Source organism: Aspergillus foveolatus, assembly GCF_047715535.1.
Source record: "Aspergillus foveolatus strain CBS 279.81 unplaced genomic scaffold BDW70scaffold_8, whole genome shotgun sequence".
Classification (NCBI taxonomy): Eukaryota; Fungi; Ascomycota; class Eurotiomycetes; order Eurotiales; family Aspergillaceae; genus Aspergillus; species Aspergillus foveolatus.
Window position 1 is genome coordinate 175,568 of NW_027396072.1, and position 14,172 is coordinate 189,739.

Below are 14,172 nucleotides of genomic sequence, written 5' to 3' on the forward strand. Positions count from 1 at the left end.
CCTTTGACGTTTCGAGAGCTTTGCTCTTCAATCAAAATTACTCCGCAAACAGCAGCTACTATTATTGGGGCTAACAGTCACCACTCGCAATCGTCCCTGGCGTGCTTCCCGCACTTTGCTCATTCTATTTCCTTGACTCAGACATCCGAATCTCTCCGCTTCACCACTTCCATCGTCTTATCATTATCATCGGAGATTGCACCGATTCCATCCATACTCTTTGTCTTTGCTGAGTGAGGAGGAGTAATTGAGGATCACCGGAGAAAGAATGGCATCGTCTGTCGTGCCAGTCGCTTTGCAGAACAAACTGCTTGGCTATGGCAGAGCCCCCAACGCCCAGCTGGCTGTTCTGAACCTGGACCTGTAAGTACAGGCTTCTCTGCGCCCTGAGGCCCTGGATGTTTGTTATCTAACGTCTTTTCTATGCGCGTAGTATTCGCAATATTGTATTTGCTCTATTCTTATTCCGCTACGTTCGAAAAACGTTCTACTCCCTGCGAGGCTACGGTTTCTTTGGCAGCATTTACAATGTCTACCTAACCATTCGTTTATTTTTCTACTCTATCTTTTTGCGGTTTCCCGGAGTTCGTGGACAGGTCGACAAACAAGTGACGGCTGCGATTGAGGGCCTAGAATCGAAGCTCGTGGCAAATGGCCCCGGTGTTACACGATACCTGACTCTGCCCAAGGAAGGATGGACGCACGAGCAGGTTCGTGCCGAACTAGCTAAGCTTGGGAACATGGAGCATACCAGATGGGAGGATGGTCGCGTTAGTGGTGCCGTGTACCATGGTGGAAAGGACTTGCTCAAAATCCAGGCCGAGGCTTTTGAACAATTCGGCGTCGCAAATCCTATCCACCCAGATGTTTTCCCTGGTGTTCGGAAGATGGAAGCCGAGGTGGTTGCGATGGTAAATTATCCTTTCCAGATGATTGAGGACTGTGTCTAATGGCTTACTGGGCTTGGCTTAGGTCCTTGCAATGTTTCACGGCCCTTCTGATGGCGCGGGGGTGACGACCAGCGGCGGTACTGAATCCATCCTCATGGCCTGTTTGGCCGCACGTAACAAGGCGCGCGCCGAAAGAGGCGTGACGGAACCCGAGATGTGAGCTCCCGAATCTTTCTCTTCTGGTATTCTGCTGACTCAATTGAAGGATCATTCCTGATACAGCTCATGCTGCGTTTATTAAAGCGTCTAGTTACTTTGGTATCAAGCTGCATCGTGTTCCTTGCCCAGCGCCAGACCACAAGGTCGACATCGCCAAGGTGCGCCGACTGATCAATTCCAACACCGTTCTGCTTGTTGGATCTGCTCCAAACTTCCCCCATGGTATTGTTGACGACATTCCCGCTTTATCCCGGCTGGCCACACATTATAAGATTCCTCTGCACGTCGATTGCTGCTTGGGTTCATTTGTCATTGCGCTTCTGAAGAAAGCTGGGTTTCCGTCGCCTTACGAGGAGGAAGGTGGCTTTGATTTTCGCCAACCAGGCGTGACCAGCATTAGCGTCGACACGCACAAGTATGGCTTTGCACCTAAGGGTAACTCAGTCCTTTTGTACCGCAACAAGACGTACCGCAGCCACCAATACTTTATCTACCCTGACTGGTCTGGTGGTGTCTATGCGTCTCCTTCGGTTGCTGGGTCACGGCCTGGTGCGTTGATTGCGGGATGCTGGGCTAGTCTCATGAGCGTAGGCGAATCTGGCTATATCAAGAGTTGTCTTGATATAGTTAATGCGGCGAAGAAGTTTGAGTCAGCTATCAATGAAGACGCACGCCTTTCTCCTAATCTCCAAGTCGTTGGACAACCTATGGTCAGCGTTATTGCCTTTGAGAGCAAAAATGATGCCGTTGACATTTACGACATTGCCGATGACCTTTCGGCAAAGGGTTGGCATCTGAACGCCTTGCAATCTCCTCCGGCAATGCATGTCGCTTTCACAATTCCAACAGCTGCTGCAGTTGATACGCTCATTTCAGATTTGGTCGCGGTGGTCGAAAAGGAACTGGAGAAGGCGGAAGAGCGGAAGCGACAGGGCAAATCTTATGTCGTCAAACGCGGTGATACATCTGCTCTCTATGGCGTGGCTGGAAGTATGCCGGATAAAAGCATCGTCAGTCGCCTTGCAGAAGGCTTCCTAGACACCTTGTACAAAGCTTAGAAGGATCCTGGATGATTATAAAACCGCTGTCTGTTGATATGCATGATCGGATCAGGGCCTTGCTGGACTTCACATAAGGGTATACGGTGTTCTGGTGTTTCTATTGATATCCTGTGGCCTCGGTGGCCTTGAAAGATTATTCTTACTATGCTGTTAGAGAAGACGAATGTCATCAATATTTGAATGTTCAGGGACCTCATAAATAGTAGACGATAGGCATATAGTACAGTGATATAGTAACGTCGCTCAATGCAATCAGAGTAGCCGGCAACAATGTCCTCTTATCCCGCCCTCTCCTACATATGGCGCTGGAAAGTCTTCCAGCCAGCCAAGATCATCGATGGTCACAACCCAACTCCATGGAACCCAATTGAGAAAAGACATCTTAACATGCAAACAGAAAAACCAAAGACCCAAACAAGGCAAGAGAGAGATATAGGCTGTCTATTCTCCCCTCTTCTCAGTCCACTCCATCGCCGCCGTTCTCTCGACATAGTACCCTGGATCAGGCTTTCGCTCCAGATGCAGCTCTTGTTTCGTCAACTTTTTATCAACTTCCTGCACCTCAACCAATTCCTTTACTTTCATGATCTGACCGGCTACCGACTGAGAGACGGGGTGGAAGACGGTGGCCATGCGCTTCTTTAGTCCGAGAGCCTTGAGCACGTCTGTTGTTCGGCGTGGGAGACCGATGGCGGAGCGGACGAGGGTGATGCGAAAGTAGCTCATCTCGATTTTGTTTTCTCCCTTTGGTTGTAGCTGGTCCTTGGCTATGGCGAGGAATGAAACGGTCGCTCGGCGGTTAAGTCCGCGCAATAGAAGATAGTGGAATCTGGCTGGAAATGGTGTGCTTATGAGTTCGCCAGATCGTGAGCAGGAGCAGCGGTAATTGCGGAACGTAATCGGTTTCTGTGCAGCAGGGTTGACAGCAGACTGAGCCTAGGATATTGGTTCTCGCCGACAAACTGTCGAGTGAAGCGACTGCTGCCCGGAAATTTTGTCTTTTCCCGTTTTGGTCGAGCTTCCAGGCGGAATGTCACGTGAAACGACATACTGCCGGTCCCAGCTTGCCTGGAGACACGCAGCTCAAGCTAGCTAAACCCCATCGGAACGATGAATTGATGCCTATCTGATCTGATTGGACTTTCTTGCCATTCTGCTGGTATAGTACCTAACCAAGATGGCGCGAGTGGGAAATGCCGACAGAGCGGTCGCCATGCCCCGGTTAGAGGACCTCCTCCGACACCCGGAGGATCTCGACAAGATCAATGGACTGAAAGCCGAATACACACGCAAGAAAGCTGCGGTAGATGCGCAGCTCCGTGAGGGTCTTCGAGATCAATTAGCTTCCGTACAACGAAGCCTCAGCGCCCTCACGGAAGGCCAGCGCCAGGTATCAAAGACGAGGGATGAGCTACAGGGCATCGACAGGCTATGCGCCGAGTCGCAGAACAGCGTTGATGACTTCTCGCGAATTGACCAGCTCGCCAAAATTCAGCGCAACTTTGAAGCTACTCTGATGATGAAGAAAGGACTGGAGAACTTTAGCTCTGATTTAGCGGAGATTGAAGGGCTTCTGAGGGAGGATGACGAGGATCTTGAGAACCAGCCTAATCTGCTGCGGGCGCATATGCGGATATCTCGATTGCGGGACTTTCGAGATGAGGCGATGGATCAAGTTCGCAGGGCGCAGGACGCGAGTAACGAGGCCACCCTAGAAGAATATTTCCAAGGGCTGGATGCCGTAATTGATTGGTTTGATGACCATCTTGGGACGCTGTGTATGAACCTCATTCCGCTCGTGCAGAGTGATAACCCCAGCATGGTGGTTCGACTTGCGGTTGTGGTGGCGAACGAGGAGAAGAATGATGAGACCGTTAAGGCCTTACAGGAGGCGCAGAAGGATCACCAGGATTTAGCTGGGCGGTTCAAGTCAATGAATGTTGGTCCGAAGACCGTAAGGGGATACAAGGAAAAGTTTATACAAGCGATCGAGTTCTACGCTCAAAACCAGTTCGAAGACACCAAGGAGAAATTCTTGGATGACCCGGAAGGTATGGAGAAGAGCTTCCGATGGTTCTTTAACGACCTCTTCGTCGTGCAACAGGGCATGCAGTCGTTGATGCCGAAGAAGTGGAAAATCTTCAAAACCTACACTGATATCTATCACCGCATGATGCATGATTTCCTGATTGAGATGGTCAACGATCCCGAATTACCAGCTGACAACCTGCTTGCGATCCTCCACTGGAGGGAGAAATACTACAAGAAGATGAAGAAGCTTGGCTGGCAGGCATCTGACCTTGAGCTCGATATTCTGGATAACCGCGAACCCGATCTCATTCGGCGGTGGCAGAATGTCATCATTAACGCGGTAGAAGATTGGATGGATAAGATCACGGAGACGGACAGGAAGGCACTTACTGAGCGGATACCTGATTCACTTGATACTACAGCAGACGGATACTTCCGCACTCAAACTCTTCCAGATATGTGGCGAATGCTGCACGAGCAGGTCACCGTGTCCAGCTCCTCCTCACGCCCCGACCTCCTGGAAGGTATTATGGATGCAATGTTCCGAGTGCTGAAGGCTCGCCAACATGCCTGGCAGACCCTTCTCGAGGAAGAATGTGCCAAGTACAAGGCACCCGGTGGTGAACAACTAGACGGGTTGCAACTGCTGCAAGACTGGCTTATAGCAGTAGCGAATGACCAGATTGCCTGCATTGACGACAATGACGAAACGGGACAATATGGGCACTTGACGCGGTTCCGACGTGATATTGAGCAGTACGTCGACCCGAAATACATGGCGTCCCGCGCAATCCCCGAGATTGATGCTTTACGAGACGGCTATGTCGATTTGAGCACCTACTGTATTTCGCAATTCGTGAATGTAATTTTTGCAGTCGACCTGCAGGGCACGATTCGCGATTTTTTTACCCCGAGATGGTATGGAGATTTCGCCGTGAAGCGAATCACTTCTACATTCGACGATTACATGGCCGATTACTCGCCTGTCCTCCACCCCTCCCTCACAGACATCCTCGTCGAAGAACTCTCCGACGAACTCCTAGTCCGCTACCTCTCATCGGTCCGCAACAAGGGTGTAAAATTCCGCCGACAAACGGACCCCTACACCGACAAATTCAAGGACGACGTCCTCACAGTCTTTGCATTCTTCCAGAAATACCCGGACTCTTTTGCAGGCACCATCAAGCAGAAATGGCGACTTGTCGACTGGTTGGTCCGGCTTCTTGAGGCAGAGAAAGGTCCTGCTGTGGTTAATGTCTATGAAGACTTCAAGAATGAGTATTGGGACCTGCAGCTCTCGTGGGTTGAAACAGTCCTTAGGACACGGGATGACTTTGAGCGGAGTATGATTACTGCCGTCAAGACTAAGGCGGCTGAATTGTCTGTTGAACGGGGAATGGAGACTCTCATGAGTAGAGTTCGCTGACCTCGCTTGTTTGTGTGGTTGTGCCTTTAGCGTGGCGTTTGGAGTTGTATAGCATAACACCTGGACATATCATTTTACAATGTCTACAGGCTGTTAAGATGATAGGCAGGGGTTACCAATCCACTTGTATGATACCAACAACCCTGCTATATAAATACCCTGCCAGCGACCCGGCGTCGAGTCCCCTACGGTTCCCTACTCGATTGTTCGGAAATGTAAGCTTCTCTCTGCCACAACTTTATACTTCTCCCCTAGCCTAGCGTTCATCCCACTCTCATCGGCTGCTGGGTCAAGTTTCTTTGCGCCCATTTCACAAATGCAAATCCCTTCAATAGGGATGTTCCTCGCCCAGATGAACGGATAACCTGTGTTCTGTCCTTCACTCAGAGTCAACTGAGTTTCCTCGTTGTTTTTTGGCACATTTGCATCTGAGTGATCTCCCGCTGGGATATCATCTCTGCTAATGTCACAAATAGTCTCCATATCACCGCGGGACTTGAACTGGGCAATGACCCCACCACTTGACCGCGGAATCGTCCTGTCACTATCTAGATAGAAGTTTCTATAATGTGAGAGGATGTCCCGCGCATCGAATGTATACCTATTACTGCGGGCATCCTTTTTTCCCGCGACATGGCCGCTGCCTGAATTCCTCTTCCTTCCCCGGATATAGATGGTATTAACGATTGTAGCGTGTAAGAGGAGCGGACGGGGTTTGAGCTTTGTCTCACTTCTATGCTCCGCTAATGTTGTAGATAAGGTGTTCGGGTGATCCTGGACTGGTTGACTTTGATCCTGATTTTCATGCTCGCTCTGTGGGCTGGTCTCTTGCTTCTTGTGCGTCCTTCTGGGCTCGGCTTTGTACTCTCCCTGCAAGAACCCAGCTTCTAAGAATTTGTCCCGTAATGCCTCGCAGAACAGGTAGAGACGAGATGTGGGGTCAACCGGCGCAGCATGCAGTACTGTCGCGGAGCGAGCACGTGGGAGAGCATGCATGGATTCCAATGAGATATTGAACGGTTCGGGTGCGGCGGATTCGCCTTGAGAGCGTTCGTCTGTCAAGGCAGGTTTGGGGGATTGACTTGTTGATAGGCTAGTATCGGCTGCTACCCCGTTCTCTTGTCCAGCGTTCTGAGTATTCTCCATTGATAGGTTCTCTCTCTTTCCAGCCTTGGACCGCGATCGCTGCCGCGCAGCACTTTCCTCCGCCTTGCGCACTAAGGCGACTAGATCCAGAGAGTAGAAGAACCGCAGCGCTTCGTCAAGGCGCTGCGGGTTAGGTAAACTCATGACCCCGAGAGTAAGATGGAGCGTACCCACAGGGCGTATAGCATCGTCCGGGATAAGTGGGCGATGTGCTTGTCGCTGCTCGTCTTGTTGCCCTTTTTCCAGGATTGAGGGTGAAATTGATGGGATCGAGGCTTTGAATGAGGATAAAGAAGACTCTAATTGAGGAAGGGAGACAGAATTGATGAGAGGCAGACAGAGGAAGTGTGTTAGAGGCGGCCGCTTTTGTTTGGCGTTGGCTGAGTTCTTTGAGCCCTTGCGCTGCTTGTTGGTGATGTCCGCAGACATGGTGACTGTGGTTTTGGATAATGAATGGTATGCACGCAGAACGGGTCCCCTTCCCGGAGGCGAGAGGATCCTCATTCTTATATTCAGGAAGATACAAATGTCATTGTAGATGGCAAGTAACGAGGAGGTTATTGCATGTAGTAGATCAAAGTCACTATACCTGAGTAGAACAAAAGGCTTGGCGCGATCGACGATGATTTCATGCTCTCTTAGTTCCGTGATGCCATCGATTCTGCCTCCGCTTCTCCTCCCGGCTCAGCTCAAGCTCAACCTAAGCTCTCCACTCTCCATCCATTTACATCTTCCTACCAAAACAGCTCAATTGACACAAAACTTCTCACTCACTCGCTTATCATGCTCACCGGCCGCGCAATCCGCGCCCTTCTCTCTTCCTTCCCCTCCACCCTCGGGCTCCGCAGACTCGCAATAGCAGCTCCCGCCGCTTCGACCTTCCGTTTCCCAAGCTCAACAAAGCTCGTTGCCAAATTTCAGCACTGCAAGGGCTTTCATTCGACCCCGAAAATTCAAAAAGGCATTACCCCAGGCTCGCCTGACCCACCGGCACCGCAGCCAGAGTCCTCCGTGCGCGTCTCGGAACCGTCGCCGTTATCTAACCACCAATATCACGAGTACTCGGACCATTATCTGCATGTCGTACAAGCTAAGATTGAGGAAATGGAGGAAGACAGGTCAGATCTTGAGACTGACCTTAGCGTGAGTTGACCTATCTACATGACATTTCCATCCTGCCAATTTTCGCGTGCTCGCTGCACCGTACTTGACTCCGCACAGATTGATTGCGCTTTCATGTCATCCAAGCAAGGTATACTGACAGCTTTGTAAAATATACAGGCCGGCATCCTCCACATCAATGTCGCCAACGTTGGAACATACGTCTTAAACAAACAACCCCCAATCAAGCAATTGTGGCTTAGTTCTCCGGTCTCCGGACCGAGGCAGTACGACTGGGTTGTGGAGGGAGATCAGATGCACGAGAAGCAGGAAACAAGACCATTCACAAACGGGCAGTGGGTGTGTTTGAGGGATAATTCGAACCTGACGGAATTGCTGAACAAGGAGTTGGGATTGAATTTGCCGAGAGATGTCTACAGCGAGGTCGACGAGTAGACTCTTTGGTGTCTGTTCATTTGTATCGCGATGGGTATGGTGATGTTATACTACTTTTAAGATAAGAACCAACTTATCTCGGGGTAGATGTAGGATAAGGTAGATTAGGACAGACCCTGAACAGATTTCTTGGCTTAACTGCGAGCGGTAGTAACTAACTGTGATATAAGACAGCGGTCTCAGTTACCATGAATCCATGATCTGCTGCGCGATAAGGGTAGACACAACGACGTCCAATCAGTTCCTCCTACACGAGCAAGTATATACCATGTTTTGTCAGAAGGCAATTCTTTGATGACATAAAGACATTTAGAGATGGCTTCGAATTAATGACTAATTCGACGATCATAGTGCCATCGTGAAATTGGGAGCCGGGCGGTGCCAGATTTCAATCTCAGGGACCAGTGCCTTTCCCAGGTGGTGGGACGACTTGGAGCCCAGCATCGTCTCACTAGATGCACGCAGTTGCCATAAGCTGTGGCATGGTGGGCGTGCAGTGGATGGGCTGTTATTCGCTAGTTCTCAAATATCGCGATAACGTTTTCGTTGTGGTGCCGTTTCATTGACGCCTGGGAACGAACAACCCGGCGCAGCATCTTCGCAGCCTGTTGCAAGAGGATGATCATATTCCCTGAGCTATACTGCTTCCCTTCCCTAGTTGTACGGTTCCTTAAGCTTTGACCGAAACGCCTTCCGTCTCCCTCTTTTCTTCTTTGGGAAGATCAGACTATAGAAGTCAGTTCTGATCTCAAATACATATAATAGTAGTTCTAAAGACGAACCTGATCAAATATAACCTTGATCATCAAGCTGCAGCTCGGACAAACTGCAATGTCCTCGCCATATCGGAGGTCGTCAATCGCGATTTCGAAGCGGTCGCCACATGGACACGGGTAGTGATAAATTTGTAGGTTTGCGTCAAAGGTCATATCTTCAATCTCGATTTCATCATAGATAGAGAGTGCTTCGTCAGCCATTTTGTGTTTCCTGTTTGAACTGCCTGTCTTCCAGTTTTCACTTGAGTCGGATGTATGGAGTAAACCAGTCGCATACTTTGGTCAAAAATCTTTGGCGGGGTGGTCACCTGACCAATCCGGAAGAGAGGTTTCAGTGGGTCATTGGGCGCTCTCTATTAGGATCGGGGTATATACGAGAACTGGGGTACCAGCAGATTGGACTTGTCTACCACAATCTACCTTTGTAATCGCTGAATTTCCGACTTGACATCTTCAATCTCTTTAATTAGAAGTCCGTACTGGCGAACAATCCCAGCAATAGGTCCAGGATTTGCAGGACCCTTTATGGTGCTCGAATCCACGTCCTCGTACGCTTTCAATTCATTCAGAACCAAGCGCCTTCTCTCCTCCAGCCGCTCTCGCGTATCGCGCAGGTGCTGAAGATAATGGGAAAGCGCAGCATTAACTTCGGGTGTGTGAATCGCGGCCAAAGCATCCAGTCTCATCACCCTATCAACACATTAGTCTTAGTCCGGTTACTGCCATCCTGTGAGTAGTAACGCAACCCTACCTCAGCTTGCCTTCAACTCCACGCGCCACAGCCGCAAGGTGCTCTGCCTTAGCCTTCGTCGCACGCGCCATTGCGCCGTGTTTCGTGCGTTCCAGGAGAGTAACAGTCCGCTCTAGTATCGCCGCTCGCATGGCAAGTACCTCTGCCGCCGTTCCGGCCAAGCGCGTTCGAGCTCCGGCGAGCTCAGATAACTGTAAATGGCGCAAATTTTGCAGTCGTTCACTCAGCTGAGGACCAAGAGGGTCCTGTCGCGCGGCCTTTGGGCGGCATCGGACTTGCATCCGTGACCGGGAGCTTTCTGTTGACGTATTCGAAAGGGCCGCCTTGTCGCCCGCATTCGCAAGGGATCGAAGGTCATGCAAGGCTGACGCAAGGGCTCGTGTAAAATGCGGCATGATGAAAGGCAGCTTTGCGTAGAATTGCTCAAAATCCGGTGCCAGGAGCGTATCCACGTCCACTCTATCGCGAGGGTCGCGGATCTGGTCGAGCTGGTTCGGTGAGGCTTCAAGGTATAGGCTGACGATAGCGAGGGGCTCACGACACTAATTCATAAAGAGATCTCAGATAAGTATTCCTCCATATCGAGAGACAAGAGGGGCCTTCGTAGGCTCTGCTACCTCATCCGGCAGTTCGTTGTCAGGGTCCAACGCCAGTTGGCGCAACATTTGCTTCTTTATCTGTTTCTTCGCGTTGCGCATACGGCAGCCTCTTAATTCCTACGTTTTACAAGTCAATACGGAACTCCAAGGTCTCTTTTTTGAATGCTGAGCCCCATGCAAAGACGTACCATGATAACCTCCCTTCTTGCTGGTTGCGCATCGGTGGTGCGCGTTGAGCCATCGGGGTTCAGCAGAGAGGCAGTTAAATGTCGATGTAAGCGTTTGAAGAGCGGATTGTGCTCTAATATCGTCGGATCACACGGTGGTATCATATTAGTAGTTGTCGCTTCGTGCCAGCGATTTGGGGACAGTGGCTAAAATGCTGAGTTATTGTAGGTTTGTTTTGAATCGGTGGACGGCGGTGAACTTGCCATGCCTCAGGTGCCGAGGTCAACGAGTCTACAGTCTACGCTTTATGTCTACTCCGGCAGGCCGCATAAAAATACAAGCTTTATTTCTTGCCTCCATCGCCACGTTCTTTCGTATAATCATACATGTTTCAGAGCTTGCTTTAACCGCTGAAAAAAACAAGCGAAAAAGGAATCCCAAGCTGATCCGAAGAGCCACCACGCCTTACGCAAAGACGCAATGGAATTGATTGCAATGAGACAACCCGCAGGTAAGAAAGATCCCCTGCCAAACACCATTCTGCATGGAAGTACCGTGATTTGAATCAAAGAAAAGGACAAATGAGTCCGAGCAAACCCCCCACCAACGCGCTGAAAAAGTGAACGCTTATGTACAAGAAATTTCAACGCGCGATATGTGAATCAGATCCGGAGTCGTAAAAAAGGGAAGGCAGATGAAAAACGTATGGAGAGCCGAGCTTAGCCGGCTGGCACCGTGTGGCTTTAAGGACGAAGACCGATCAACCCGCCAAAGATGAGGTTCAGAGAAAGAGGGAGGACAAAAAGCGCGGGCGAGTTGATTATGCAACGCAGGTTGTGCGACTGGCCATCGAAGGTTTACTCTTCTTCGCTTTCTTCAGAATCATCCTCAGAGTCACCACTGCTGTCATTGGCCTCGACTGAAGGAACTGGTTCGGGAGAGCGGCCGTGCCCACCCCCTTGAAAGCGTGAGAGATTGCTTTCGAGCATATTAATCTGAGCTTCCTGTTCGTACTTGCTCATGGGCTTGTTCTTCTTCGGTTTGGGTGGTGCAGCATTGGGCGCGACTGGCGACGAGGCCTCGTCCTCCTCAACAACATGAGGTACGTTCTTCTTCACGAACTTGAGCAACATCCAAAGAACATCATTGGGAAGTTCATCAATGTCGAGCTCAATTTCAGTCTCTTGTGTACCCTTCCAAAAACAGTCAGTTCATGCTATGCGAGACCAGTTTGCTTGCGGGAAATATCATACCTTAAGAGCAGGAACGTTACTCTGAATGATCTTGAGAGCCTCCTGCATCTTCTTATCAGGAAGACTGCTGATTCCGTTTGAAATAATCTGTTTATCATGGTACGAGACATAGCGTGGTTTCTCGGGCTTCGATGACTTCCCGCCACCTTTCTTGTCCTTTCTGCCAGCGCCAGTAGCCCCAACCTTTTTGCTATCCTTCTTTTTCGACTTTGCCTTCTTCGGTGGAGTCTTCTTCTTCTTTTGGGTCATTGCCTCCAGCTGCTGAGACATATCGGCAATCTGTTGCTTCAGTCTGTTGATCGCTTCATCTTCCTCATCGTCACTCCCTTCCTCGTCCTCATCACTTTCTTCCGAGGATGAGGCTGCACTGTGTTGCTCCGGAGGAGGTTCGTGAGCTGCTAGATAGCTTTCCTTTTGTGCCCATTTGGCATTGAAAACTTCCTCTAACTTCTCACCGGCCATGTAGATGGGATCGCCCTTAAGATTGAACTTGAAGCAATTCTTCATGATCTGGCGTATGTCCATCTCAAACTCTTTCGCATTCTCATACTGACCGGTATTAAGTTTGGAGCTGACAGTGGAGAGATCCATGGGCTTCTTAATAATGCTGTGGTATGTGGGAATGTTCAAGGCGACCGGGTCCACAGGGTAATAAAACGGGAAAGCATACGAGTAGTGTTTGGTCTTATGTAATTCATCGAGGACTTCTCGGCAGAACTTGAGCTCCCACTGGAACTTCTTCTTTTTTGGCTTTGTTGAATATGGAAGGTCGCGTTTGGGAGGGTGGATGGAACGCTTGGGGCGGCCATCGGCATTCGTAGAATCTCTCCGAATAAGAGGCAGTCCCTCGGGTCCCAAGGCAAAAGTTGTAGCCTGGGGTGATCCACCTGTTGGACGTGCTGCATTCGATCCAGCTGACGGCCGGGGATCTCGACGAGCGTTAGAGGTTTTGGACGACGCAGCCTTCTTGGGCCTCTTTTCCTCCACTTCGTCAGCCTTAGGCAAATTCAGCATCTGCTTCTCGAATGTGGCTTGAAGCCTTTTACCCTCAACAGAGACAATGTGATCGGGGCCATTGAAAACGTGCGCATTCCGAACCATAAGCTCAAAATCGTTGAAAACGCTCTGCGGTGACGTGTATACATTGTTCTTCAGTTTCTGTTCGATGGTACCCAAATCCATTGGCTCCTTGATGACGTCAAAATAAGTCGGAATAGCCATTTTGACGGGATCAACGGGCTCCTTGTAGAACCGCGCGTCGTGCAGACGTTTCAGACTTTGGATGGCTTTGACAAGGAACCTATGCTGTACCCTTGTAAGAGGGCCGTCACCATTTTCTGTAGCTATTGGTGTCTCTGTGACTGGTGTTGGTAATTCCGGAGCCTTGAGTTCGGCGAATCCTTGAGTATCGATCTTCGTACGCTTCGCGGAAGGTTCATCGTTCGGTTCAACCTCGCGCTCCCTTGAGAGCTTCGTTGGCGAAGCGGGTGCATCCCGCATCTCCTGGTCAATAGCTGGCGAAGATTGCGCGTTTGCTGCAGCGGAAACATCTATGGTAGGAGGTTTGTCGGGCTGCGCACCGGCATGGGGATGATGAGGAAGCTCGGTTTTGACAGCAGCAGTGCTTTGTGGTGACTGCACACCAGCTGATGTAGCGGATGATTCCTGCGGGATGCTTTGCGACACGGGTGTGGCCTTAGAGCTATTGTCGTCTGCACCAGCGCCGTTGGTCGGTTGTTTCGGCACGTTGCCAGTAGTGGCCGGTTTGTCATCTACCGCTGGGCTCACAGCAACTGGTTCAACTTGTGCGATGCTGGTGGTTGTGGCTGGAGGCGCAGGTGACTTGGGAGGGGAAGCGGTGTTCACGATACCATTCTCCTGCCCAGAGGCATGACCATTCATATTAATATCCTTGGCATCTTTCTCAGTTGTTTTAGCTCCGTCGGTCGACGAGATCGGAATGGAGTCAGTCACCGGAGGCTGTACACTGGGGAGGAAGTTAACACAACTGCGGCTCAACACGTTCAAATAAAGATAACGGGAGCACATACCCTGCGCGATCGAAATCAGAAGATGAGTCTCCATTTGGCGACGGCGGCAGTTGAGGCTTTCCCTCTTTTAGAACAGAGGGTGCCTCAGGAGGCGGCGTCGCCATCAGGTTGTAGGTATAATCCAGGCCCTCCCGTCGCAAGAGAGCGCAATACGAAAGTCTAACGGCGGCGAGGCGTGTAGCAGAAGCCGGGCCCAGTTATCGGGATTGGTTTAGAAAACGACAACAACAGATATCAACTGGAT

At 50.4% G+C, this 14,172-nt stretch overlaps 8 protein-coding genes across 8 annotated transcripts; 3 read left to right on the forward strand and 5 right to left on the reverse strand.

Moving 5' to 3' along the window:
• Positions 1-42: 42 nt before the first annotated feature.
• Positions 43-2,304, forward strand: BDW70DRAFT_115896 (sphinganine-1-phosphate aldolase DPL1). The gene is made up of 4 exons (XM_073734636.1): positions 43-363; positions 434-911; positions 973-1,106; positions 1,156-2,304. Exons 1-4 carry the CDS (start codon positions 269-271, stop codon positions 2,165-2,167), a joined length of 1,719 nt encoding a protein of 572 aa, XP_073598856.1. The 5' UTR covers positions 43-268; the 3' UTR covers positions 2,168-2,304.
• A 43-nt stretch (positions 2,305-2,347) lies between these two features.
• On the reverse strand, positions 2,348-3,122 carry BDW70DRAFT_130260 (mitochondrial 54S ribosomal protein uL30m). The gene has a single exon (XM_073735776.1). The coding sequence runs from the start codon at positions 2,894-2,896 to the stop codon at positions 2,612-2,614; it is 285 nt and encodes a 94-aa protein (XP_073598857.1). The 5' UTR covers positions 2,897-3,122; the 3' UTR covers positions 2,348-2,611.
• Positions 3,123-3,284: 162 nt separating this feature from the next.
• On the forward strand, positions 3,285-5,668 carry BDW70DRAFT_130261 (SNARE-binding exocyst subunit SEC6). The gene has a single exon (XM_073735777.1). The coding sequence runs from the start codon at positions 3,348-3,350 to the stop codon at positions 5,625-5,627; it is 2,280 nt and encodes a 759-aa protein (XP_073598858.1). The 5' UTR covers positions 3,285-3,347; the 3' UTR covers positions 5,628-5,668.
• A 154-nt stretch (positions 5,669-5,822) lies between these two features.
• On the reverse strand, positions 5,823-7,202 carry BDW70DRAFT_157175 (uncharacterized protein; the record flags this gene model as incomplete). Its single annotated transcript, XM_073740307.1, has 1 exon — positions 5,823-7,202. The coding sequence occupies one exon, from the start codon at positions 7,200-7,202 to the stop codon at positions 5,823-5,825; it is 1,380 nt and encodes a 459-aa protein (XP_073598859.1).
• Positions 7,203-7,443: 241 nt separating this feature from the next.
• Positions 7,444-8,468, forward strand: BDW70DRAFT_130263 (frataxin family protein). The gene is made up of 2 exons (XM_073735778.1): positions 7,444-7,916; positions 8,055-8,468. Exons 1-2 carry the CDS (start codon positions 7,557-7,559, stop codon positions 8,328-8,330), a joined length of 636 nt encoding a protein of 211 aa, XP_073598860.1. The 5' UTR covers positions 7,444-7,556; the 3' UTR covers positions 8,331-8,468.
• A 532-nt stretch (positions 8,469-9,000) lies between these two features.
• Positions 9,001-9,307, reverse strand: dph3 (CSL family zinc fnger-containing protein; the record flags this gene model as incomplete). The annotated part of the gene is made up of 2 exons (XM_073740308.1): positions 9,001-9,057; positions 9,113-9,307. The coding sequence occupies 2 exons, from the start codon at positions 9,305-9,307 to the stop codon at positions 9,001-9,003; spliced, it is 252 nt and encodes an 83-aa protein (XP_073598861.1).
• A 96-nt stretch (positions 9,308-9,403) lies between these two features.
• On the reverse strand, positions 9,404-10,788 carry BDW70DRAFT_171623 (uncharacterized protein; the record flags this gene model as incomplete). Its single annotated transcript, XM_073743266.1, has 4 exons — positions 9,404-9,796; positions 9,858-10,399; positions 10,475-10,573; positions 10,645-10,788. 4 exons carry the CDS (start codon positions 10,786-10,788, stop codon positions 9,523-9,525), a joined length of 1,059 nt encoding a protein of 352 aa, XP_073598862.1. The 3' UTR covers positions 9,404-9,522.
• Positions 10,789-11,297: 509 nt separating this feature from the next.
• BDW70DRAFT_115938 (putative transcription regulator BDF1) lies at positions 11,298-14,136 on the reverse strand. The gene is made up of 3 exons (XM_073734637.1): positions 13,929-14,136; positions 11,878-13,864; positions 11,298-11,817 (listed from the first exon to the last, which is right to left on the reverse strand). Exons 1-3 carry the CDS (start codon positions 14,030-14,032, stop codon positions 11,482-11,484), a joined length of 2,427 nt encoding a protein of 808 aa, XP_073598863.1. The 5' UTR covers positions 14,033-14,136; the 3' UTR covers positions 11,298-11,481.
• Positions 14,137-14,172: the final 36 nt, after the last annotated feature.

Bases quoted from the DNA above. Each gene is read 5' to 3' on its own strand.
- BDW70DRAFT_115896 (XM_073734636.1), top strand. From the start codon at position 269: ATGGCATCGTCTGTCGTGCCAGTCGCTTTGCAGAACAAACTGCTTGGC. The intron at 912-972 runs GTAAATTATCCT...GGCTTGGCTTAG, and splicing joins AAGCCGAGGTGGTTGCGATG to GTCCTTGCAATGTTTCACGG. The intron at 1,107-1,155 runs GTGAGCTCCCGA...ACTCAATTGAAG, and splicing joins GGCGTGACGGAACCCGAGAT to GATCATTCCTGATACAGCTC.
- BDW70DRAFT_130260 (XM_073735776.1), bottom strand. From the start codon at position 2,896: ATGAGCTACTTTCGCATCACCCTCGTCCGCTCCGCCATCGGTCTCCCA.
- BDW70DRAFT_130261 (XM_073735777.1), top strand. From the start codon at position 3,348: ATGGCGCGAGTGGGAAATGCCGACAGAGCGGTCGCCATGCCCCGGTTA.
- BDW70DRAFT_130263 (XM_073735778.1), top strand. From the start codon at position 7,557: ATGCTCACCGGCCGCGCAATCCGCGCCCTTCTCTCTTCCTTCCCCTCC. The intron at 7,917-8,054 runs GTGAGTTGACCT...TAAAATATACAG, and splicing joins ATCTTGAGACTGACCTTAGC to GCCGGCATCCTCCACATCAA.
- BDW70DRAFT_115938 (XM_073734637.1), bottom strand. From the start codon at position 14,032: ATGGCGACGCCGCCTCCTGAGGCACCCTCTGTTCTAAAAGAGGGAAAG. The intron at 13,865-13,928 runs GTATGTGCTCCC...CTTCCTCCCCAG, and splicing joins TCTGATTTCGATCGCGCAGG to TGTACAGCCTCCGGTGACTG. The intron at 11,818-11,877 runs GTATGATATTTC...TGTTTTTGGAAG, and splicing joins GTAACGTTCCTGCTCTTAAG to GGTACACAAGAGACTGAAAT.